This window comes from Salvelinus alpinus, chromosome 35 (assembly GCF_045679555.1).
Source record: "Salvelinus alpinus chromosome 35, SLU_Salpinus.1, whole genome shotgun sequence".
Lineage (NCBI taxonomy): Eukaryota > Metazoa > Chordata > Actinopteri > Salmoniformes > Salmonidae > Salvelinus > Salvelinus alpinus.
In genome coordinates this window covers 955,594-981,826 of record NC_092120.1, presented here as the reverse complement: position 1 = coordinate 981,826, position 26,233 = coordinate 955,594, and the positions used below count along the sequence as shown (strand labels likewise).

Genomic DNA, 26,233 nt, shown 5'->3' with positions numbered 1-26,233 from the left:
GGTCAAGAACTACAGGAAACGTATGATCTCTGTAATTGCAAACTAAGGTTTCTGTACCAAATATTCAGTTCTGCTTTTCTGATGTATCAAATACTTATGTCATGCAATAAAATGCAAATTAATTACTTAAAAATCATACAATGTGATTTTCTGGATTTTTGTTTTAGATTCCTTCTCTCACAGTTGAAGTGTACCTATGATAAAAATGACAGACCTCTACATGCTTTGTAAGTAGGAAAACCTGCAAAATTGTCAGTGTATCAAATACTTGTTCTCCCCACTGTACATAACATGTGCTGTACCAGTCTGACCAAACCAAGCCTACTCCAGACATTACTACAGAAAGACAATAAAGGGCTATTAATTACACCATTAGAAACAGTCAATTAACCACCATTCTTTACCCCACACCTTTTTTTTTTTTTACAGATTGGATAAAAAAATATTAAAGAGAGTTGCATGTTTCATACTCGGATATTAACAAGTTATACAAAACAAAATACAATGTAGTTGATTACTTCCATTATTTCCATTTCTTAGAAGAAACAGGTGGTAAATTGGCCTTGACACCGTCTTATGAATTACACCCTCCCCCTTACATTGATATCATTAGGCTATTTAATCAACTTAATGTTATTAAGATACATGTACATTTTTAAATGTCTCATAATGACACTTGATGACATTGATTAATATGAACATATCTACAGGTAATATTTGTATATTTGATACCGGAATATCATTGGATGTAGTGTGTGGATGAGTATAATTCAGATAAAAGCGCTATTCAAAGTCACTTTGAAATAAATGGCGGAACAGAAAAACTAAGAGAAGGGGAACATTAAAGTGCTCCATGCAGGACAAACAGGACGTTGGTGCTACTACTTTCACAGTTACTCTAAAAGGTTTGCTTAAGTTGTTTATGGGCGCAGGACTTTTCATGTTCAGGAAGAACTACTGTTCCTACTTATGGATAAACACCAATGAGCCCCTCACACAGTATCAGATCAGATGTACAACTTCACTGAGGGAAACGGCCATACATACAGACATGTACAGGTTTGACATGACATCATTACATACTAGTTGGGGGGGGGGGGTGATTGTGAAGTTAGTTCATATCCTCGCTGGACAACCTTCCCTCCTTAAATCATGTGTCAAGGATGGAGGCTGAAATTGAAAGTAAAACAAGCTATAAGTATGATTTCTATGTAAAAAACAAAGTTGAAAATGTAACTTTAAAACCACCCCTTTCCTTGTGCTCTATTGCATTAATACATTCACCAAGGTCTACATACATCAAGGAATTACATTCAGAGCAAGCTAATATCTTGCACTCCAGTGAAAACTGAACAGTAGTATTCGGAGTTAAAACAGTTGTCTGTGGACAGTATGACATAAGGTTCCAATAGAAATCCAGAAGAAGTGACATTAACACCTCCTCAGTAGCCTATATGGTATGAAATATATACAGTTATTGTATAGTAGTACAACAGGCACGCGCACTGTATGAGCACATGGAGTATAATCCGTTTAGAGACAGGGAGTACATGCTTGTTTTAGCAGTACCTCGGGTCCACAGTAAACCTAACATTGTACACTTAAACATCAGTATATCAATCCTATAGCCTGGAGCAATCAACATATATAAGAATATAAATCATCCCAACATATTCTATATGGAGAAATTCAATATTTTGTGTTAACATCATCTGTCAAACATGAAGAAAAAAACATGAATGTATTGTTTCAGGATGTGAGTGAACATTTTACTCTTGTACAATGTAATGGCATGAGAACTGCAATGGTCACAGCACCACTTGGAATTCGACAATGTGGGAAAAAAACATCCCTTTTGTAATATAAACTCTGCAACTATTTTAGAGTAATGGTAACTCATTCTCTTCAGCTATTTACACGTTTCCCTCAGCCCCTCCATTGATGCCTTATAAATTCTTGAATAAAAGTGTTCATAGGAGTTTTGTTCAGTCTCCACTGTGCGCTCCTATCATTCTATTGGTCAGGCTACATCCACTCTGTCATCTCTCCCTCCTGGTGCCTCTCTCCCTGCTCATGTTCAAATATTTATTGCTTATTTTTTTCTTTTACAAGCTCAGCACTTTAACTCACAGCCATTTCCTCTTCTTTATTCAGCTCTCTTCCCATTCTCTCTATTTAGAGGTGAAAATGGGCCGTTTCAAACTTCTATTCCACATGTCTGCTTATGATGACTCCCCCTTCTCTTCCTCCTTATATCCATCCCTCCTTCCCTCGTGGCTATACATAGCTTGACCTGTTTTCGGTGCTACCTGATCTTCCTCCACCTCCCTTTCAATCTTTCTCCTTCTCTCTGTGTCCCTCTTTCTCTCTGTCTGTCTCATGCCTTGGTGCCCACGCCACCTCCCCCCTGCATGCTGAAGTACTCAGTAAAGTGGGAGGGGAGTCGTGGAGGGGGAGGGGGGGAGTGGGCAGAGAGGCGGGGGGGCATGGGGGGAGGGAGTGGGGGGAAGGTGGGTGACGACAGGTCGGCCGTGGTGGTGATGATCTTATGCTCACTGTTCCTCTGCACTTCCTGTCCCTTCCGGGCCACCGTCTCCTCCACCGTCTTCACTGGGCCCTGAGAGAGAGGTAGGTAAAGGTTGAAAGGTTAAGGGTCACGCTGGGTTGTATTTGTCACAATATCAGTTACCACATCCTTCTCTGACAACTTCCTCTGTGCTCTAACACCTCTGGAGTGTTACAGGTTACAGGGACTATATCGGACCTTAGTATCAGTTCCCTCCTCAGACCATACATACACTCACCGACTGGATGGAGAACAGTTCTGTGAAGTTGGGCTGGGAGTCGCCCAGGAAGGAGCTGTTCCCATAGGCGTGGTGGGGGAAACTCTCACTCGCCACACCCGCCTTCGGACTAGACAGCAGGATCCCGATCTGAGAGGTCCGCACGTGGTACGGGAAGTTCTTATTGGCCGCAGAGGGCCGCGTGATAGCCTGTGGCGAGGCAGGGGGGGGGGGGGGGGGGGGAGAAGGGACGGATGGGAGGAATGTATCATATTCAGAATATTGTCTGTACAAATATTACCCTGTAATATAACCCTATTCTCCATACACTGATACACATTCCTGCACATATAAAACAGAACAGTATGTGTCTGAATGTGTCACTAACAAAGGACAGAGAGGCTCAGTCTGGTACAGAAGTCTGGGACCGAGAGGCTCAGTCTGGTACAGAAGTCTGGGACCGAGAGGCTCAGTCTGGTATAGAAGTCTGGGACCGAGAGGCTCAGTCTGGTATAGAAGTCTGGGACCGAGAGGCTCAGTCAGGTACAGAAGTCTGGGACCGAGAGGCTCAGTCTGGTACAGAAGTCTGGGACCGAGAGGCTCAGTCTGGTACAGAAGTCTGGGACCGAGAGGCTCAGTCTGGTACAGAAGTCTGGGACCGAGAGGCTCAGTCTGGTACAGAAGTCTGGGACCGAGAGGCTCAGTCTGGTACAGAAGTCTGGGACCGAGAGGCTCAGTCTGGTACAGAAGTCTGGGACCGAGAGGCTCAGTCAGGTACAGAAGTCTGGGACCGAGAGGCTCAGTCAGGTACAGAAGTCTGGGACCGAGAGGCTCAGTCTGGTACAGAAGTCTGGGACCGGGAAGCTCAGTCTGGTGCAGAAGTCTGGGACTGAGAGGCTCAGTCTGGTGCAGAAGTCTGGGACCGAGATGCTCAGTCTGGTATGGAAGTCTGGGTTTGGGAGTATACTAACGCAGAGGGCGATGAGGAAAGAGAGATATGACTCATAGATATTAAAAGAGAGGTGAGTGTGTGCGTGCCTGCGTGTGGAGGGCAGGGGGTTACTAACGAGGCGGGCGAGGAGGTCTTCGAGATAACTAACGTCAACAGTGAGGCAGTGTGTGTATGTGTGCGCACATGCATGCCTGTGTGTGAGTGTGTAGAGAGATGAAGGGTACTAACGAGGAATACGATGTGAGCATAGAGGTGGATGCCCAGTTGGATGCCATTGACGATCTTCTCCCGTGCCCAGCGAGGGATGCCAAAGTTAGCTATCAGAGCCATGACGGGCACCGCGAAAAACCTGCCAGAGGGAGAGAGAGGAGAGAGAGTTAATGAGGGAGAGAGATTAAGAGAGAGAGAGGAGAGAGATATAGGGAAGGGAGAGATTGAGATATGTAAAGGAAGGAGGAGAAAAAAGGAATATGGTGGAATAGTGACAAAAGGAAACGAGAGGGAGAGGCGGAAGAGTGAGGACAGATGTAAGACGAGCAAGCGAGAAGTGGAAAAATAAGGGAGACGGGGAGTTTATTGGGTGTAATGCTTTTTAGGGTATGAAGTTGATGAACCTGACAGAGACAAACTGCATGCAGAGAGTGAAGGGTTGTAGGGCGATGTCCTCTCACCAGAGTGTGTATGCCGTGAAGAAGGGGATGTAGAAGGATTGTTTCTCAGGGTAGTGTTTGAGGGAGATCAGGACGGCGTAGCAGAACCACACGTAGGCCAGCAGCTGGAGACCCATCAGACCGTAGCCCGCCGGGCTGTCATATGCATACAGCACTTCACCTGGGTCAAAGAACTGAGACACAAACACACTTACAACGTCATACAACCACTCTAATGGACCGCACCCTACTAATCAACCTACTAACTTTACCCTCAAATAGCAGAGAGGTGTATTACAATACGTTCCCCAGCATGTGTTGTAACAGTCTGTGGTTTGCTGACATGTTGGGATGTGAAATCTACTCGTTTTCGTTGGTGAGTGTGTCTACAAGTGTGTGCGTATGTGTACACATGTATGTATGTTTGTTTGTGTGTTTGTGCGTCATTGACACTTCTCTACAACTGGGTCATTGACAGTGCCTCTGCTTGCGGGCTATGTATTCAGTTTCCCAGGCCAGAGACTGGATATCATTGGTCAAAAAGGGTTACCCTCTGTCGTCCCCTGCATTATGTATGTACAAGCCCAGTTCTAGGCACCGACAGGCTGGGTAAGAAACTCCTATCCCTTTATACTACAGTACATCAGGAGTAGGCCCCTTTAATTTCACCTTTATCTTACCAGGAGGTCCCATGATATGTGAACCTCATTTCAAAGAGGGACCCATCCTAAATTATAGCAAAGCACATTTTACACTTGTAATGGAGTTGATTCTGTGATCCATGCTCAGCTGATGAGTAACCGTGCCCGAGACCTAAAGACTAGCTCCTAGAGCTAATACCTAGGCTTCAACTCAGTAGGCTAACATAGTGTTGTGGGACACAGGAATCCCCGGTTGAAACTTAGACCGTCATACACTGGTCCTTCACGTATAGCATGGACAGTAGGAGTGTAGCAGCAGAAGTTCTGTAGTGTAGACTGCAGTACCTCTGCCTCGTATATGAAGAGGATGATATAGGTGACGGTGTAGACTGTCATGTAGATGGACAGCTTGACAGAGCCACTGTGGCTGATCCTCGCCCTGACAGAAACGGATACACACAGGGGGGTTAGCTTTCACACAGACAGATGAATACACACACTCTCTCTCTCTCTCTGGGATACTGGTGCGAGTTAGAAGGAGTAAGACAGAGAGAGACTGGGCTACTGGTACAAGTTAGAAGGAGTAAGACAGATAGAGACTGGGCTACTGGTACGAGTTAGAAGGAGTAAGACAGAGAGAGACTGGGCTACTGGTACGAGTTATAAGGAGTAAGACAGAGAGACTGGGCTACTGGTACGAGTTAGAAGGAGTAAGACAGAGAGAGACTGGGCTACTGGTACGAGTTAGAAGGAGTAAGACAGGGAGACTGGGCTACTGGTACGAGTTAGAAGGAGTAAGACAGAGAGACTGGGATACTGGTACGAGTTAGAAGGAGTAAGACAGAGAGACTGGGATACTGGTACAAGTTAGAAGGAGTAAGACAGAGAGAGACTGGGCTACTGGTACGAGTTAGAAGGAGTAAGACAGAGAGAGACTGGGCTACTGGTACAAGTTAGAAGGAGTAAGACATAGAGAGACTGGGCTACTGTTACGAGTTAGAAGGAGTAAGACAGAGAGAGACTGGGCTACTGGTACGAGTTAGAAGGAGTAAGACAGAGAGACTGGGATACTGGTACAAGTTAGAAGGAGTAGGACAGAGAGAGACTGGGCTACTGGTACGAGTTAGAATGAGTAAGACAGAGAGACTGGGCTACTAGTACAAGTTAGAAGGAGTAAGACAGAGAGAGACTGGGCTACTGGTACAAGTTAGAAGGAGTAAGACAGAGAGACTGGGCTACTGGTGCGAGTTAGAATGAGTAAGACAGAGAGAGACTGGGCTACTAGTACAAGTTAGAAGGAGTAAGACAGAGAGAGACTGGGCTACTGGTACAAGTTAGAAGGAGTAAGACAGAGAGAGACTGGGCTACTGGTACGAGTTACAAGGAGTAAGACAGAGAGACTGGGCTACTAGTACAAGTTAGAAGGAGTAAGAGAGAGAGACTGGGCTACTGTTACGAGTTAGAAGGAGTAAGACAGAGAGAGACTGGGCTACTGTTACGAGTTAGAAGGAGTAAGACAGAGAGAGACTGGGCTACTGGTACAAGTTAGAAGGAGTAAGACAGAGAGAGACTGGGCTACTGGTACGAGTTAGAAGGAGTAAGACAGAGAGAGACTGGGCTACTGGTACAAGTTAGAAGGGGTAAGACAGAGAGAGACTGGGCTACTAGTACAAGTTAGAAGGAGTAAGACAGAGAGAGACTGGGCTACTGGTACAAGTTAGAAGGAGTAAGACAGAGAGAGACTGGGCTACTGTTACGAGTTAGAATGAGTAAGACAGAGAGAGACTGGGCTACTGTTACGAGTTAGAAGGAGTAAGACAGAGAGAGACTGGGCTACTGTTACGAGTTAGAAGGAGTAAGACAGAGAGAGACTGGGCTACTGTTACGAGTTAGAAGGAGTAAGACAGAGAGAGACTGGGCTACTGGTACAAGTTAGAAGGAGTAAGACAGAGAGAGACTGGGCTACTAGTACAAGTTAGAAGGAGTAAGACAGAGAGAGTGGCTGGAGGATTTAAATCAGCCAGCCAAGCAGTTAGACTGACATGTCCTCTAGGGTAGAGGGTGTTATTAAGGCTGGGACAGCTACTGTAGCTCTGACCCTGAGACCATAGGTGAGACGGCCTGAGACACACACACAAACACACTCCCTACCTGGTGACAGTGAAGCCTTTCCCCAGCAGGATCAGCATCAGCAGGAACACCAGGAAACTGACAGAGAACAGGAATTTCCCTAGAGAGAGAGAGCGAGAGAGAGCAAGAGAGAGAGCGAGAGAGAGCAAGAGCGAGAGCGAGAGAGAGAGAGAGAGAGATGGTGAGAAGGAGGGAAGAAAATGAGAACCCCACAGAGTGAAAGAAAGATTACTGTAAGTAGGTTATAGTATCTGAATATGTAACATCATACCAGAACCTGAAATCAGGTCACTCACTCCAGCACACGCTCACACACTTGCAACACACACCCAAATAAGGATACACTCATCCTCTCGTGAGCACTCTCTTGCACTGCATGGGTTGTGTGGGAAAGTTTCTGCTTTACATCCTTTATCAGGGTGTTTCTGCATTACATCCTTTATCAGGGTGATTCTGGATTACATCCTTTATCAGGGGGTTTCTGCTTTACATCCTTTATCAGGGTGATTCTGCATTACATCCTTTATCAGGGTGATTCTGCTTTACATCCTTTATCAGGGTGTTTCTGGATTACATCCTTTATCAGGGTGTTTCTGCATTACATCCTTTATCAGGGGGTTTCTGCTTTACATCCTTTATCAGGGTGATTCTGCATTACATCCTTTATCAGGGTGATTCTGCTTTACATCCTTTATCAGGGTGTTTCTGGATTACATCCTTTATCAGGGTGTTTCTGCATTACATCCTTTATCAGGGTGTTTCTGCTTTACATCCTTTATACGGGTGTTTCTGGATTACATCCTTTATCAGGGTGATTCTGGATTACATCCTTTATCAGGGTGTTTCTGCATTACATCCTTTATACGGGTGTTTCTGGATTACATCCTTTATCAGGGTGATTCTGGATTACATCCTTTATCAGGGGGTTTCTGCTTTACATCCTTTATCAGGGTGTTTCTGCATTACATCCTTTATCAGGGTGATTCTGGATTACATCCTTTATCAGGGGGTTTCTGCTTTACATCCTTTATCAGGGTGATTCTGGATTACATCCTTTATCAGGGTGTTTCTGCTTTACATCCTTTATCAGGGTGTTTCTGCTTTACATCCTTTATCAGGGTGATTCTGGATTACATCCTTTATCAGGGGGTTTCTGCTTTACATCCTTTATCAGGGTGTTTCTGCATTACATCCTTTATCAGGGTGATTCTGGATTACATCCTTTATCAGGGGGTTTCTGCTTTACATCCTTTATCAGGGTGATTCTGCATTACATCCTTTATCAGGGTGATTCTGCTTTACATCCTTTATCAGGGTGTTTCTGGATTACATCCTTTATCAGGGTGATTCTGGATTACATCCTTTATCAGGGTGTTTCTGGATTACATCCTTTATCAGGGTGATTCTGCTTTACATCCTTTATCAGGGTGATTCTGGATTACATCCTTTATCAGGGTGTTTCTGGATTACATCCTTTATCAGGGTGATTCTGGATTACATCCTTTATCAGGGTGTTTCTGCATTACATCCTTTATACGGGTGTTTCTGCATTACATCCTTTATCAGGGTGTTTCTGGATTACATCCTTTATCAGGGTGTTTCTGCTTTACATCCTTTATAAGGGTGTTTGTGATGATCAGACTCACCCATTATCTTGAGACTGCCGTTGCCCACTCCATCTCTGGCATACAGGCCCCAGTAAATACAGTGGAACAGAAGGCTGACAACTGATGGGAGGAGGAGGTAGGAGAGGGAGAGAAAGAGAGAGGGATATTTCACTGTTCTGCACTGCAGAGCTGCATATAGCAGCAGCAGTCCTACCCTACACAGAGACAGGGAACTATCTGTATGGTGCTGAAGCCGTGGTTAACATCTATGATAATCAGAAGGAGTCATTACCATGTCTGAGATGCCAACAACTGCAGTGTGTGAGTCAGATGGTGATGCTGCTGCAGCCGGCCGCCTGTGGGTGTGTGTGTGTGTGTGTGTGGAGTTGTGGTCCACACTCACCCTCTACACCAGCCGCAGTCATAAACATCTTATATGTCGTATGGAGAAGCTGCCTTCCTTTCAGATTATCTAGGAGAAATAGAGAGTGAGAGACAAATAAAGAGAGATATGAAGAGGAAAGAGACAGATGAAGAGGAAAGAGAGATGAAGAGGAGAGAGAGAGACAGATGAAGAGGAGAGACAGATGAAGAGGAGAGAGAGACAGATGAAGAGGAGAGAGAGAGACAAATGAAGAGGAGAGAGAGAGACAAATGAAGAGGAGAGAGAAAGACAGGTGAAGAGGAGAGAGAGACAGATGAAGAGGAGAGAGAGAGACAGACGAAGAGGAGAGAGAGAGACAGATGAAGATGAGAGAGAGAGACAGATGAAGAGGAGAGAGAGAGACAGATGAAAAGAGAGAGAGCGGTGGGTTAGAGGGGAAAGATGCCGTGACAGAGACACAAAAACAGAGATGGTAATGTAAAGAGAAGGATAGAGAATGAGAGAGAGGGGAGTGGTGTATTAGGCATTAGTATGTGCAGCAGGAGTCTGTGTGTTTGTAGACACATGGGCTGTATTATCTGAGAAGATACTCTCCATATTTTAACTCTGTCACATCTGCCTTCCCTTCATCTGCCCCACTTTACTTTCCCCGGCTGGTTTCTACATGTTCAGCCCTAATGACAAGTTCCTCCACTCCTCCACCAGAGAGGGGCCACCTTCCCTCATTCCAGAAAGACATGCCCCCATGACTCCATAATGACAAGCTCCTCTACTCCTCTACCTCTATTCCTCTACTCTTTGTCTTCATTCCAGAAAGGACTAGCACTAATTCTTACGTTTGGTGCATTGGTGCATTAATGCCAATGAGACATTTGTGTGAAGATGGGAGTTAAGAGCAGAGATCTCAGGTTAGGATTGGCTGCTAAGTGCTTTTCTGGTGTGAGGAATACGTGATCTGATCTTGTTCCTCAGGCACTTACAGGCAAAATAACATGAGAGGATGAAGACCAGGGAGAAGATAACCAGGAATGTGATGTCAGTTTCCAGGATCCCTGAGAATAGAGGCATGGGGTTAGGGAGAGGTAGAGAGAGGTAGAAAGAGAGAGAGAGAGGTAGAAAGAGAGAGGTAGAGAGGTAAAGAGGTAGAGAGAGAGAGAGAGAGAGGTAGAAAGAGAGAGGGAGAGGTAAAGAGGTAGAGAGAGAGAGAGGTAAAGAGGTAGAGAGAGAGAGAGGTAAAGAGGTAGAGAGAGAGAGATAAAGAGGTAAAGAGAGAGAGAGAGAGATAAAGAGAGAGAGAGAGGTAAAGAGAGCGGTAGAGAGGGAGAAAGAGAGGGAGAAATGGAGGGTGAAATCGAAAGCGCGAGAGAGAGGGCAGATAGAGGGTGTGAGATGGTGATGAGAGAGAGGGAGAGGGAGGGGAAAAGAGAGAGTGACAGAGAGAGACAAAAAGAGAGAGGTCATTAGAACATCATAATAAAAGAGTAGCTTAATAATGTCATTTTCTAAACTGAGTCCATTTTCCTTTTTACCCATTCCACTCATGTTAATCCATCATCATTAATTCATTCATCCATTCCTTCGTTATAATAATTTGTTCATTTTAATATGCTTTATTGGCCGTGTTAAATAGTGTTGGACGAGCCATTAATGTTCATTCTGTAATCTGTGTCGTTCTCACCAAACTCGTCTGCAGAGAAATGCTGTGTCCAGAAAGACTGGCCATTGGTCAGCTTCATCTCGTACTCCAGCTGCAAACCTTCCCCCTGTGAGACAGAGACAGAGACGGAGAGGGAGAGAGAGAGGATGAGAGCGGGGAGTTAGATGGAGCGACAGTGAGCGCACAAAGAGCTCATTTCACAGAGAGGAGTTCAAAGCCTCTGGAGTTTGTGTTGTTGTACTGTAAGTGAGAGAAAAAAACCTTTGATTTCATCTGCCAGCCAAGACTCGATCTCAGTACCTCCATCAGAAAAGTGAGAAGCATGAAGCGTGCACTGTCACAAAATCAATACTAGCCAGGCAGGACTGGGAGAGAGGGAGAGAAAGAGAGCAGTGAGGAGACAGGCAGGACTGGGAGAGAGGGAAAGAGACATTGAGAGACTGAGAGCAGTGATAGGAGACATGCAGGACTGGGAGAGAAAGAGAGAGACATTGAGAGACAACAGTGAGAGGAGACAGGCAGGACTGGGTTGGAGGGAGAGAGAGAGACATTGATGAGAGACAGAGCAGTGAGAGGAGATGAAGTGACGCAGAGAAAGAAGGCCACAGTAAAGGACAGATTCAAAGAGTGAGTGAACAAGAAAGAGTAAGAATGAGAGAAAGAGGTGAAGAGAAAGACAGAGAGAGTAAGAACTGAGAGAGGGTGGAAGGCATGTATTATATTGGCAGTGTGCAGGCGGGGTGAGACGGGGAGAGTCCCTGGGGCCACGTGGGCCGGAGACAGAGCTTTAACTTCAGTCCTACACCATTAGGCATCATGTCCGTCAACAGCCCTCCACTTGCTGCCGTGACAACACAACACACTCTCCAGGAAACATCCACTTCAATCCTGTCTGTCCCTCTTCACAAACACTCACTCTCTACTAACACCAATACACTGGCCCTGCCACAACACACAGGCGCACACACACACACTTGTGCATCCACACACGAAAGCACACATTCAGAGAAGATCTACACTGAGCATACCAAACACCTTCCTAATATTGAGTTGCACCCCCCCAATTCGTCAGGCATGGACTATACAAGGTGTCGAAAGCTTTCCACAGGGATGCTGGCCCATGCTGACTCCAATGATTCCCACACTTGTGTCAAGTTGGCTGGATGTCCTTTGGGTGGTGAACCATTCTTGATACACACAGGAAAAACCCAGCACAATCATTTTTTGTTTTGCCCATTCACCTTCTGAATGGCGCACAATCCATGTCTCAATTGTCTCAAGGCTTAAAAATCCTTTAACCCGTCTCATCCTCTTCATCTACACTGATTGAAATGGATTTAACAAGTGACATCAATAAGGGATCATAGCTTTCACCGGGATTAACCTGGTCACTCTGTCATGGAAATAGCAGGTGTTCTTAATGTTTTGTACACTCAGTGTATGTCAATCTGTGAGTGTATTTGTTATGTGTGTGTGGGGAGGGGGGTGGTGTGTGTCATCAGAGTAACAATGTCTGTGTGCGCTAGCCATCAGTGAGAAGTGAAAGGTCGGTGCTCACCCCACACTTGCTGAGAGCGATGTACCACCATCTCTCCCTCACTGAGCGGAAACTACGACCTCCCACACAACTCAGCACCTCCTCATCTCCCTCTCCTTCCACCTTAGAGACAGAGACAGCAGAAACAGAGACAGAAGAGAGAGAGTTCATGTATTAATAGAGAAGACGCTCACACACTAAAAAACACATTGAATCAACACATCCTAACACGTTTCCAAAGTGTGAGTTACACCCAGACACCTCTGTCTCACATACACATACTCCTCACACCTCAAAATAGCTGGCTCTTTTAGTTATAACCAAATAACTAAAAACAACCACAGTCCCATAGGAAAACATACAAGACAAGCCCACATATACAGTGCCTTCAGAAATTGTTAATCCCACTTGATTTATTCCACATTTTGTTGTGTTACAGCCTGAATTAAAAATGGTTTAAAAAAAAAAATCCTCACCCATCTACACACAATACCCCATACAGAAATATCTCAATTACATAGGTTTTCACACCCAAATCACCTTTCGCGGCGATTACCGCTTTGAGTCGTCTTGGGTATGTCTGTATCAGCTTTGCACATATGGATTTGGGGATTTTCTCCAATTCTTCCTTGCAGATTTTCTAAAGCTCTGTTTAGTTAGATGGGGAGTGGGGGTGAGCAGCAATCCTCAAGTCTTTCCACATCAAGTTCAAGTCTTTCCAGATCTTCAAGTCTTTCCACAGGGACTCAAGTCTGGGCTGGGCCACTCAAGGACTTTCATATTCTTGTTCTGAAGCCATTCCAGAGTTACTTTGGCTGTATGTTTGGGGTCATTGTCCTGTTGGAACGTAAATCTTCGCCCCATTTTGAAGGTCGTTTGCACTCTGAAGCAGGTCCTCATCAAGAATGTTCTTGTATTTGGCTCCATTCATTGTTCCCTCTATCCTTACCAGTCTCCCAGTCCCTGCCGCTGAAAAGCATCCCCATGGTATGAGTCTGACACCACCATGCTTCACAGTAGGTGTTAGACGGGTGAGGAGCTGTGCCTGGTTCTCTCCAGACATAGCACTTTGCATTCAGGCCAAATAGTAAAATTGATCTTTTGCCTTATGAACTCAGTCTTTCATGTGCCTTTTTATAAACTAATGGCGTGTTGTCATGTGCCTTTTTCTCAGGAGTAGCTTCCGTCTGGCCATTCTCCCATAAACCCATTGGTGAAGTGCTATAGAGCCTTCAAACTCAACTCTGGACCTCAAAGCCAATTCCACTGCATTTTTTCCTTGTTGCCCTTTAATCAGGGACTGATTTGGGTTAAAATAATTATCAGGTAGAACAGAAAACCAGCAGGCTCCGGACCTCGTAGGGAAAGAGTTGAATACCCCTGCTGTAGAGACAGTTGTCCTTCTGGCAGGTTCTCCCATCTCAGCCAAGGAACTCTGTAGTTCTGTCAGAGTGGTCAATGGGTTCTTGGTCACCTCCCTGACCAAGGTCCTTCTTGCCCAGTTGCTCAGTTTGGTTGGACAGCCAGCTCTAGGCAGAGTCTGGGTAGATCCATATTTTTCCCATTTCCCCATTATGGAGACCACTGTGCTCTTGGAACCTTTCAACACTAGACATTGTTTTATACCCTTCCCCAGATATATGCCTCATCACTATTCTCTCTCAGAGATCTACAGACAGTTCCCTGGACTTCATGGTATAGTTTCTGCTCTGACATGCACTATAAACTGTGGGACCTTATATACACCGGTGTGTTTTTCTAAACCATGTCCAAACCATTTTATTGGCCACAGGTGGACTCCAATCAAGTTGTAGCGACATCTCAAGGATGACCAAAGGAAATTGAATGCACCTGAACTCAGCTTGGAGTGTCATAGCAAAGGGTATTGATATTTCTGATATTTCATTTTCAATAAATTTACAAAACATCTCTAAAAACATGTTTTTACTTTGTCATTATGTGGTACGTGTGTATTTTTATATTTAATCTATTTAATTTTGAATTCAGACTGTAACACAACAAAATGTGGAATAAGTCAATGGGTATGAATACTTTCTGAAGGCACTGTATAAGACAGAGAGCTGTAGAGGAGGTTGTCCATGTTCTTACCACACAGCCAGACCAGGTGTAGCGCGTGGTCAGGTTGATAACCTGGTTATTCTCTGGCCTCAACACTGCCTCCTTCTGGTAGCAGTCCTGCAGTCAAGAAATACGGTCAAGAATAATAAAGAAACGGTGTCATACACACATCACATTATGCACAGGTACTCGACGAACTAACCACTAACAGGTACTGGACGAACTAACCACTAACAGGTACTGGACGAACTAACCATAGAAATAGAATGAATAGAAAGGGAATCGCCATTCGAGTCAATGATGGCATAATCAGTGGACTGGCAGCCATTTTGAGTCCACCCATTGTCCCAGTTGGTATTAGATAGAACGTCGCAAGTAGAAAAGGACTCCCGTGGGTCTTGCAGGATTTTGTCAGGAATCAAAGTGATGTTCTAGAGTCAAGTTTTGGACAGGATGCGACAGTCCACAAGAACGGGCAGTACAGGAATAGTTTTAAACAGATTTTTTTGGGGGGGAGGATTAGGCTCACGCTCACTCTCACTCCTTGCTCCAGTTGTAGCCAGTCACTACTTTACCTCAGTTGCCAACGTATGTCAGGGAATGATGAAGCCTTCAAGAGAGGAATTGTAAAATCTCATTGCAGCCAAGGATCCATCACTAACAGTAGAGCCATTTAAAGGAAAGAGCAATGTTTTAGCTAAATTTTATATATGCACTACCGTTCAAAAGTTTGGGGTCACTTAGAAATGTCCTTGTTTTCCATGAAAACACATGAAAATAGTTGCAAAATGAATAGGAAATATAGTCAAGACGTTGACAAGGTTATAAATAATGATTTTTAATTTAAATAATAATTGTGTCCTTCAAACTTTGCTTTCGTCAAAGAAGCTTCCATTTGCAACAATTACAACCTTGCAGACCTTTAGCATTCTAGCTGTCAATTTGTTGAGGTAATCTGAATACATTTCATCCCATGCTTCCTGAAGCACCTCCCACAAGTTGGATTGGCTTGATGGACACTTCTTACGTACCATACTGTCAAGCTGCTTCCACAAAAGCTCAATAGGGTTGAGATCCGGTGACTATAATGGAGTGGCCAGCACAGACAGAATACCAGCTGACTGCTTCTTCCCTAATTAGTTCTTGCATAGTTTGGAGCTGTGCTTTGGGTCATTGTCCTGTTGTAGGAGGAAATTGGCTCCAATTAAGCACCGTCCACAGGGTATGGCATGGCATTGCAAAATGGAGTGATAGCCTTCCTTCTTCAAGATCCCTTTTACCCCGTACAAATCTCCCACCAAAGCACCCCCAGACCTTCACATTGCCTCCACCATGCTTGACAGATGGCATCAAGCAGTCCTCCATCATCTTTCAATTTTTTCTGCATCTCACGAATGTTCTTCTTTGTGATCCGAACACCTCAATCTTAGATTTGTCTGTCCTTAACACTTTTTTCCCAATCTTCCTCTGTCCAGTGTCTTTGTTATTTTGCCCATCTTAATCTTTAATCTTTATTGGCCAGTCTGAGATATGGCTTTTTCTTTACAACTCTGCCTAGAAGGCCAGCATCCCAGAGTCGCCTCTTCACTGTTGACCTTGAGACTGGTGTTTTGCGGGTACTATTTAATGAAGCTGCCAGTTGAGGACTTGTGAGGCATCTGTTTCTCAAACTAGACACTGTAATGTATTTGTCCTCTTGCTCAGTTGTGCATCGGGGCCTCCCACTCCTCTTTCTATTCTGGTTAGTACCAGTTTGCGCTGTTCTGTGAAGGGATTAGTACACAGCGTTGTACGAGATCTTCAGTTTCTTGGCAATTTCTTGCATGAAATAGCCTTCATTTCTCAGAAGAAGAATAGACTGATGAGTTTCAGAAGAAAGTTATTTGTTTCTGGCCATTTTGAGCCTGTAATCGAACCCACAAATGCTGATGCTCCAGATACTCAACTAGTCTAAAGAAGGCCAGTTTTATTGCCTCTTTAATCAGAACAACAGTTTTCAGCTGTGCTAACATAATTGCAGAAGGGTTTCTAATGATCAATTAGCCTTTTAAAATGATAAACTTGGATTAGCTAACACACCGTGCCATTGGAACACAGGAGTGATGGTTACTGATAATGGGCCTCTACGCCTATGTAGATACTACATAAAAAATCTGCCGTTTCCAGCTACAATAGTCATTTACAACATTAACAATGTCTACACTGTATTTCTGATCAATTTGATGTTATTTTAATGGACAATTTATTTTGATTTTCTTTAAAAAACAAGGACATTTCTAAGTGACCCCAAACTTTTGAACGCTAGTGTATATTGAACAAAAATATAAACACAACATTTAAAGTGTTAGTCCCACGTTTCATGAGCTGAAATATAAGATCCCCGAAATGTTCCATACGTACAAAAAGCTTATTTCTCAAATTTTGTCATGCCCTGACCTTAGAGTGTCACGTTCTGACCATAGTTCTTGTGTGTTTTGCTTGTTTTAGCGTTGGTCAGGACGTGAGCTGGGTGGGCATTCTATGTTGTGTGTCTAGTTTGTCTGTTTCTGTGTTTGGCCTAATATGGTTCCCAATCAGAGGCAGGTGTTTTGTGTTGTCTCTGATTGGGAATCATATATAGGTGGCTTGTTTTGTGTTGGGGTTTGTGGGTGGTTGTTTCCTGTCTCTGTGTTTTCGCTGCACCAGCTAGGACTGTATCGGTTTGCCACTTTTTGTTATTTTGTATTTGTAAGTGTTCTCTGTTTATCGTTTAATTAAACATGTTGAGCACTGGCTACGCTGCGTGTTGGTCCGATCCCTGCTACACCTCCTCTTCTCTTGAAGATTAGGAAGGCTGCAGTTACATAGAGCCTTTTTATTTCTCTATTTGGTTAGGTCGGGGTGTGATTTGGGTGGGCATTCTAGTTTTTCTATTTCTTTGTTGGCCGGGTATGGTTCCCAATCAGAGTCAGCTGTCTATCGTTGTCTCTGATTGGGGATCATATTTAGGCAGCCTTTTTTCCCACCTTTAGTTTGTGGGATCTTGTTTTTGTGTGGCTGCCTGTGAGCAGCCCAGAACTTTACGTTTCGTTTGTATTCTTTTTTTTTTTGGTGTTCATTTTTAATAAAGTAAGATGTAAGCCTACCACGCTGCACCTTGGTCCAATCCATCTCTAAACGAACGTGACAAATTTTATGCACAGATTTGTTTACATCCCTGTTAGTGAACCTTTCACCTTTGCCAAGATAATCGATCCACCTGACATGTGTGGCATATCAATAAGCTGACTAAACAGCATAATAATTACACAGCTGCGCCTTGTGCTGGGGACAATAGAAGGCCACAACACAATGCCAGAGATGTCTCAAGTTGAGGGAGTGTGCAATTGGCAGGCTGAGTGCAGTAATGTCCACCAGAGCTTTTGCGTGAGAATTTGTTAATTTCGCTACAATAAGCCGCCTCCAATGTTGTTTTAGAGAATTTGGCAATACATCCAACCGGCCTCACAACCGCAGACCATGTGTAACCACACCAGCCCAGGACCTCCACATCCAACTTCTTCACCTGCGGGATCGTCTGAGACCAGCCACCCAGACTGCTGATGAAACTGAAGGGCATTTCTGTCTGTAATAAAGCCCTTTTGTGGGGAAAAACTAATTCTGATTTGCTGGGCCTGGCTCCCCAGTGAGTGGGCCTGGCTTCCAAGTGGGTGGGTCTATGCTCTCCCAGGTCCACCTGAAGCCACAGGACTCTTTTCGAAGGCTCTATTTCTCTAAGTGTGAGCATTGCGAACCGTAGGTTGGGATTTTTGACCTGGTTACATGTGCATTGAACAACACAGCAGCTTTCCGGAATGTTCTGTTATTTCTGTATAACAAACAAAAGTAGACCATGAAGTTGGCTTTTTTACAATGGGGGTCAATGGGAAAGAATGTTTGTTTCCCCCAATTTTTGGGTGTGGTCGAGGGGAGTTCCTTCATATGATGTGAATATCTGAATATCAACTGGCTATGCCAGGAATTAAAAGCAGGAAATGTACCCTTCAAAATGTGCTGTGATTTGTTGAGTAAACTCAACTGATATTACAAAAAAAGCAATTATCTGTTTTCGCTGCATAACATGTAGAAGTTGTCCCTGTTCAGGTTTAGAAGACTGCTAAATGCTAACTCCCATTTGTATAAGCTGGTTAGCATACAGAAATCGGTGGTGGTAGTCAGTCATTTTTAACTGTAATGCAGTTGATTGGTAACAATGACATAAACATGCATTGGGTTTAACATCCATACAAACATTATATTAAGATTTCTACCTCAAAATAGTGTGAAATACACATGTCAACAATAGCCTAAATGTAGGATCATTTTGCTGGGGAGCAATGAGGACACTCAGGATCTTTTGCCCACGGCCCTTTCCCCCACGCGTTTCATGGCAATTCCATTGTTTTGGTCGAGTTCGATTGACCTCTTTACGGCATCCATCAGTTGATAGAACATTCCAAAATACCATGGAAATTATTGCATCACAATACCAGGCAGTGATTGCGAGTGTACCCATGAGAGTTTACCAGTCAAATTGCCAAGGTTAGAGCGTCCAAGCCCGTTCTATTCATTTTATTTCTATGAAACTAACTCCATATAAAGAAACAGAAATGCCTGTACACACAATGTTGCCCAGATCACAGAAGGAGCATGGTCAGGTAAAACAGAGCAGATGGAAACACACACCCATATATATACACACACACACACACACACGCCAAGTGTGGCACAGAGTAGTGGTTTCTCACCTTGTCTGGCTTCTTGTACACAGCTGGCCACTGAGAGCTGTCATCAAAGTAGAGCAATATATTCTGACAGCATCGCGACTAGAGAGGAGAGAGAGAATGAGAGAATGGAGGAGGGAAGGAATGGAAAAAGGGGGCCTAAGATTAATACCAGACTGCCTCAAAGTCTGCAGACCACTAACAGCAACCGGAGGAACACAGAAAGGAGGACAGAAATAAAAAAGAGGAGGATAGGATAGGAGAGGAGAGGATAGAGAGGAGGAGAAGAGAGGACAGGAGAGGGTAAATGTATGGAGAATATAACAGGAACAGACAAAGGTAGATACAACTACCAAAGACAGAAGGAGTGAGGAGAGAGATGGACATAGAGGAAAGATGATGAAGGATGAGAGAGAGAGAGATAGAGAGAGAGAAAGAGAGAGAGAGAAAGAGAGAGAGAGAGAGAGAGAGACTCACTAAGAGGGAGAGTGCCAACAATACTGATGGAACAAAATAAGAAAAGAGAATGATAGATAGGGGGTCAGTTGTACTATAACCTGACCTTTTGGTAGCGGAACCGGAAGTCCAAACGTCCAAAATCAGTGAGAAAACAGAAGCGAGTGAGGAACAACCAGTCCTGTTTAGAGTGGGGAACCAGAGAGGAGGAGGGAGAGAGAGGCATAGGGTAGAGAATGGGGAGAGGAGAGGGGGAGATGAAGGTGAGATGGGGAAGAGAGCAGGAAAACCTGGCTGTAATATTCAACCAGCATCATGTCAAGATATAGTGCTGATGGTATACAGTGCTTCACTGTCCTTCCATAAGGCACTGCAGCAGGGTATCAGTCAATGGGCTGTGCTGCAGATGTAGGCCGACAGACACATACACAGGCTGTATAGAATTTATCATTTTAAACAACACAGAAAAGGTTGAACTTACAGCTGCACTATATCTCATAGATAGCGAGCAAATCCATAGCCATATGTCAGAGAGCAAGCCATCTGTAGTTAACAGTTAACACACTCAGCCATACAGTACCAGTCAAAAGTTTGGACACAACTACTCATTCAAGGGCTTTTGTTCATTTTTACAATTTTCTACATTGTAGAATAATAGTGAAGACATCAAAACTATGAAAAAACACATGGAATCATGTAATAACCAAAAAAGTGTTAAACAAATCAAAATATATTTTATACATGTTATATTGTTTAAAGTAGCCACCCTATGCATTGATGACAGCTTTGCACACTCTTGGCATTCTCTCAACCAGCTTCATGAAGAATGCTTTTCCAACAGTCTTGAAGGAGTTCCCACATATGCTGAGCACTTGTTGGCTGCTTTTCCTCCACTCTGCGGTGCAACTCATCCCAAACCATCTCAATTGGGTTGAGGTCGGTGATTGTGGAGACCAGGTCATCTGATACAGCACTCCATCACTCTCATACTTGGTCAATCAGCCCTTTCACAGCCTGGAGGTGTGTTTTGGGTCATTGTCCTGTTGAAAAACAAATGATAGTCCCACTAAGGGTAAACCAGATGGGATGGCGTATCACTGCAGACTGCTGTGGTAGTCATGCTGGTTAACTTGAATTCTAAATAAATCACTGACAGTGTCACCAACAAAACACCCCCACACCATCACATCTCCTCCTCCATGCTTCACGGTGGGAACCACACATGCAGAGATCATCCGTTCACCTACTCTGTGTCTCACAAAGTCACAGCGGTTGGAACCAAAAATCTCAAATTTGAACTCATCAGACCAAAGGACAGATTTCCACCAGTCTAATGTCCATTGCTTGTGTTTCTTGGCCCAAGTAAGTATCTTCTTATTATTGGTGTCCTTTAGTTGTGGTTTCTTTGCAGCAATTCGACCATGAAGGCCTGATTCACGCAGTCTCCTCTGAACAGTTGATGTTGAGATGTGTCTGTTACTTGAACTATGTGAAGTATTTATTTGGGCTGCAATATGATGTGCAGTTAACTCTAATGAACTTATCCTCTGCAGCAGAGGTAACTCTGGGTCTTCCATTCCGGTGGGGGTCCTCATGAGAGCCAGTTTCATCATAGCCTTGATAGTTTTTGCGACTGCACTTGAAGAAACTTCTTTAAATTGACTGACCTTCATGTCTTAAAAGTAAGGATGGACTGTTGTTTCTCTTTGCTTATTTGAGTTGTTCTTTCCATAATATTGACTTGGTCTTTTACCAAATAGGGCTATCTTCTGTATACCACCCCTATCTTGTCACAACAAAACTGATTGGCTCAAAAGCATTAAGGAAAGAAATTCCACAAATGAACTTTTAACAAGGACCACCTGTTAATTGAAATGCATTCCATGTGACTACCTCGTGAAGCTGATTGAGAGAATGCCAAGAATGTGCAAAGCTTTCATCAAGGCAAAGGGTGGCTACTTTGAAGAATCTCAAATATAAAATATATTTTGTGTTATTTCATAGTTTTGATGTCTTCACTATTATTCTACAATGTAGAAAACAGTCTAAATAAAGAAAAACCCTTGAATGAGTAGGTGTGCCCAAACTTGACTGGTACTGTATATCAAGAGGCCTAACTTCCAGACCTACAGTACTACATACTACATACAGTACTACATACTGCACTTCAATGTATTTTATTGTCCTAGATTGTATTGTCCTAGGCTAAAGGTGTATCCATGACTACAGAGCAGTCACAAAGGAGGAGAGGTGGTGGGACTGGGGGCTGTGCCTGGGGTATATCATATGACTGCTCAAGGACTGTGAATGACTCCCTTGTTAGGCTCAGACACACACACCAAACCTCCATTTCCCCCATTATTGTCATAGCAACTGCCACATGCTGCCCGAGTTTGCAGCTGCCATAGAAACCATGAAAGTCACCACACTCTCTCAGAAATACACACTCCTTTCTACTTCCCTCTCTCTTTCACACGCACGCGCGCACACACACACACACACACACACACACACACACACACACACACACACACACACACACACACACACACACACACACACACACACACACACACACACACACACACACACACACACACACACACACACACACACACACACACACACACACAGCGTCTTTCCATTTGTATTGACCATCTCTCTCGCTCTAGCTGTCTTTCTGTATCTACGACCTCTTCTCTATCTGGCTGGGCTGTTTGGGGCATGACGTTCGCAGTTGCTGAGCACTTCCGGCCATGCAGTCCTGTTTTACCCTGTTCTTACCCAATAAGGTGGAAATGGTCATCAAAATTGTTAAAAGATAAATAAAAAAATATTCCCCTTAAATGCAATAGTTGAACAATGGATGAAGATACTCCAAACTTTTTACATTTTTAAATTCCATCAGATAATGAATTATAGCACATAATGAATGGAGTTCTGGGATTTCAGTGGGAATTCAGCTATTCAATCTATTCAATTGATTGTATGTTTTTTTCTAAGAATGCACTCATATATGGATGTTCTTACTGTATCAGGTATTTTTTTATATACAGTATATTTTGTGTTAAAATAAAGACAATTTTATGTGCGACATTTGCTCACATACACCATGTATATTTGCATCTATGAATAAATTAACATAAGGGAAAGAACAGGGCTGCAATCACCAAAAACCTGCTCTGTCTACCCTACCTGCTCTGTCTACCCTACCTGCTCTGTCCACCCTACCTGCTCTGTCTACCCTACCTGCTCTGTCTACCCTACCTGCTCTGTCTACCTACCTGCTCTGTCTACCCTACCTGCTCTGTCTACCCTACCTGCTCTGTCCACCCTACCTGCTCTGTCTACCCTGCCTGCTCTGTCTACCCTACCTGCTCTGTCTACCTACCTGCTCTGTCTACCCTACCTGCTCTGTCTACCCTACCTGCTCTGTCCACCCTACCTGCTCTGTCTACCCTGCCTGCTCTGTCTACCCTACCTGCTCTGTCTACCCTACCTGCTCTGTCTACCCTACCTGCTCTGTTTACCCTACCTGCTCTGTCTACCCTACCTGCTCTGTCTACCCTACCTGCTCTGTCTAACCTACCTGCTCTGTCTAACCTACCTGCTCTGTGTACCTACCTGCTCTGTCTACCCTACCTGCTCTGTCTACCCTACCTGCTCTGTCTACCCTACCTGCTCTGTCTCCCTACCTGCTCTGTCTACCCTACCTGCTCTGTCTACCTACCTGCTCTGTCTACCTACCTGCTCTGTCTACCTACCTGCTCTGTCTACCCTACCTGCTCTGTCTACCCTACCTGCTCTGTCTACCCTACCTGCTCTGTCTACCCTACCTGCTCTGTCTACCCTACCTGCTCTGTCCACCCTACCTGCTCTGTCTACCTACCTGCTCTGTCTACCTACCTGCTCTGTCTACCTACCTGCTCTGTCTACCCTACCTGCTCTGTCTACCTACCTGCTCTGTCTACCTACCTGCTCTGTCTACCCTACCTGCTCTGTCTACCTACCTTCTCTGTCTACCCTACCTGCTCTGTCTACCCTACCTGCTCTGTCTACCTACCTGCTCTGTCTACCCTACCTACTCTGTATACCCTACCTGCTCTGTCTACCCTACCTGCTCTGTCTACCTACCTGCTCTGTCTACCTACCTGCTCTGACTACCCTACCTGCTCTGTCTACCTACCTGCTCTGTCTACCCTACCTGCTCTGTCTACCCTACCTGCTCTGTCTACCTACCTGCTCTGTCTACCCTACCTGCTCTGTCTACCCTACTTTCTCTGTCTACCCTACCTGCTCTGTCTACCTACCTGCTCTGTCTACCCTACCTGCTCTGTCTACCCTACCTGCTCTGTCTACCCTACCTGCTCTGTCTACCCTACCTGCTCTGTCTACCCTACCTGCAGTCACCTGCTCTGTCCACCCTACCTGCTCTGTCTACCCTACCTGCTCTGTCTACCCTACCTGCTCTGTCTACCCTACCTGCAGTCACCTGCTCTGTCCACCCTACCTGCTCTGTCTACCCTACCTGCTCTGTCTACTCTACCTGCAGTCACCTGCTCTGTCTACCCTACCTGCTCTGTCTACCCTACCTGCTCTGTCTACCCTACCTGCAGTCACCTGCTCTGTCCACCCTACCTGCTCTGTCTACCCTACCTGCTCTGTCTACCCTACCTGCAGTCACCTGCTCTGTCTACCCTACCTGCAGTCACCTGTGTTGTCCACCCTACCTGCAGTCACCTGCGCTGTCTACCCTACCTGCAGTCACCTGCTCTGTCTACCCTACCCGCAATCACCTGCTCTGTCTACCCTACCTGCAGTCACCTGCTCTGTCTACCCTACCTGCAGTCACCTGCGCTGACTACCCTACCTGCAGTCACCTGCTCTGTCTACCCTACCTGCAGTCACCTGCTCTGTCTACCCTACCTGCAGTCACCTGCTCTGTCTACCCTACCTGCAGTCACCTGCTCTGTCTACCCTACCTGCAGTCACCTGCGCTGTCTACCCTACCTGCAGTCACCTGCTCTGTCTACCCTACCTGCAGTCACCTGCTCTGTCTACCCTACCTGCAGTCACCTGCTCTGTCTACCCTACCTGCAGTCACCTGCGCTGTCTACCCTACCTGCAGTCACCTGCTCTGTCTACCCTACCTGCAGTCACCTGCTCTGTCTACCCTACCTGCAGTCACCTGCTCTGTCTACCCTACCTGCAGTCACCTATGTTGTCTACCCTACCTGCAGTCACCTGCTTTGTCTACCCTACCTGCAGTCACCTGCTCTGTCTACCCTACCTGCAGTCACCTGCTCTGTCTACCCTACCTGCAGTCACCTGCTTTGTCTACCCTACCTGCAGTCACCTGCTCTGTCTACCCTACCTGCAGTCACCTGCTCTGTCTACCCTACCTGCAGTCACCTGCTCTGTCTACCCTACCTGCAGTCACCTGCTCTGTCTACCCTACCTGCAGTCACCTGCTCTGTCTACCCTACCTGCAGTCACCTGCGCTGTCTACCCTACCTGCAGTCACCTGCTCTGTCTACCCTACCTGCAGTCACCTGCTCTGTCTACCCTACCTGCAGTCACCTGCTCTGTCTACCCTACCTGCAGTCACCTGCTTTGTCTACCCTACCTGCAGTCACCTGCTTTGTCTACCATACCTGCAGTCACCAGCTCTGTCTACCCTACCCGCAGTCACCTGCTCTGTCTACCCTACCCGCAGTCACCTGCTTTGTCTACCCTACCTGCAGTCACATGCTCTGTCTACCCTACCGCAGTCACCTGCTCTGTCTACCCTACCTGCAGTCACCTGCTCTGTCTACCCTACCTGCAGTCACCTGCTCTGTCTACCCTACCTGCAGTCACATGTGCTGTCTAGACAGCCTCATTAATTACTGTTGTCACGTTGCTTAATTAAAAACAATGCTAATAGCAGGATACCCTCGGATTCAAAAGTCCAACACATGGTGTAAAAAAAATGCACCCCCCCCTCCCTAATGTTACAAATATTTGTTTACACCCACAAATAACATTAACTGTAGTGAACCTGTGTTTATAAACGTGGATAACGACTTATTTTGAGGCACAGTCGAAATCAGGGGGGCTACGGGCCAGAAGGTTGATGGTTTGCTGACCACCACAGAAGAGCTCACTCTCCCTGGCGGTTTCATTACACTACGATCAGAGCTGGTCGAAGACAATGATCAGCTAGGGGGGAATTAGATTTAACATTTTGATTACATATTTATAATTATATAAAATATATGCAATTCATTTTCCACCAACAGGTTTCTGTGCCAATGCACCACACAACCAATAAATAAAGCATGCCAACTTCAGGCACTTCAATATCATGGTTTGCGTTTTCAACACCAGAATACATAGATTATGTCAATCTCAACATACAGAAAATACATCCCTCCTTACGTAGGCTTACCCAGTAACGAAGATTTGGCTTGACAATCTCAGATTGTCATCAAACTTTTTGGTGTTTTGTAACAGATATCTCTTGATTGGATTGATTTTATTTGTCAGTAAAAAGTATATATATACACACAGTACCCTTGTCAATTCAACGTCTGTATTGAAGCGTTAGATTCTAGGTGAGTGAGGAATAGCCG

At 45.0% G+C, this 26,233-nt stretch overlaps 1 protein-coding gene across 2 annotated transcripts in view; it reads right to left on the bottom strand.

Annotated features, from left to right (window-relative positions):
• Positions 1–412: 412 nt before the first annotated feature.
• LOC139564587 (transmembrane protein 145-like) overlaps positions 413–26,233 on the bottom strand; it is a 33,121-nt gene continuing 7,300 nt past the window's right edge. Inside the window, exons 2-16 of one of the 2 annotated variants that reach the window (XM_071384219.1) lie at positions 19,726–19,800; positions 19,188–19,265; positions 14,452–14,538; positions 12,364–12,465; positions 10,827–10,911; positions 10,129–10,200; positions 9,167–9,235; positions 8,803–8,883; positions 7,178–7,256; positions 5,372–5,465; positions 4,407–4,579; positions 3,964–4,084; positions 2,805–2,993; positions 2,557–2,617; positions 413–1,170 (exon numbers count right to left, since the gene is read on the bottom strand). In XM_071384219.1, the coding sequence (XP_071240320.1) occupies positions 1,151–1,170; positions 2,557–2,617; positions 2,805–2,993; positions 3,964–4,084; positions 4,407–4,579; positions 5,372–5,465; positions 7,178–7,256; positions 8,803–8,883; positions 9,167–9,235; positions 10,129–10,200; positions 10,827–10,911; positions 12,364–12,465; positions 14,452–14,538; positions 19,188–19,265; positions 19,726–19,800 (1,386 nt within the window). In that variant the 3' untranslated portion in view covers positions 413–1,150. Of the gene's footprint in view, positions 1,171–2,249; positions 2,618–2,804; positions 2,994–3,963; positions 4,085–4,406; positions 4,580–5,371; positions 5,466–7,177; positions 7,257–8,802; positions 8,884–9,166; positions 9,236–10,128; positions 10,201–10,826; positions 10,912–12,363; positions 12,466–14,451; positions 14,539–19,187; positions 19,266–19,725; positions 19,801–26,233 lie in introns of those variants that run through there. The other variant, XM_071384218.1, reaches the window with a different exon arrangement.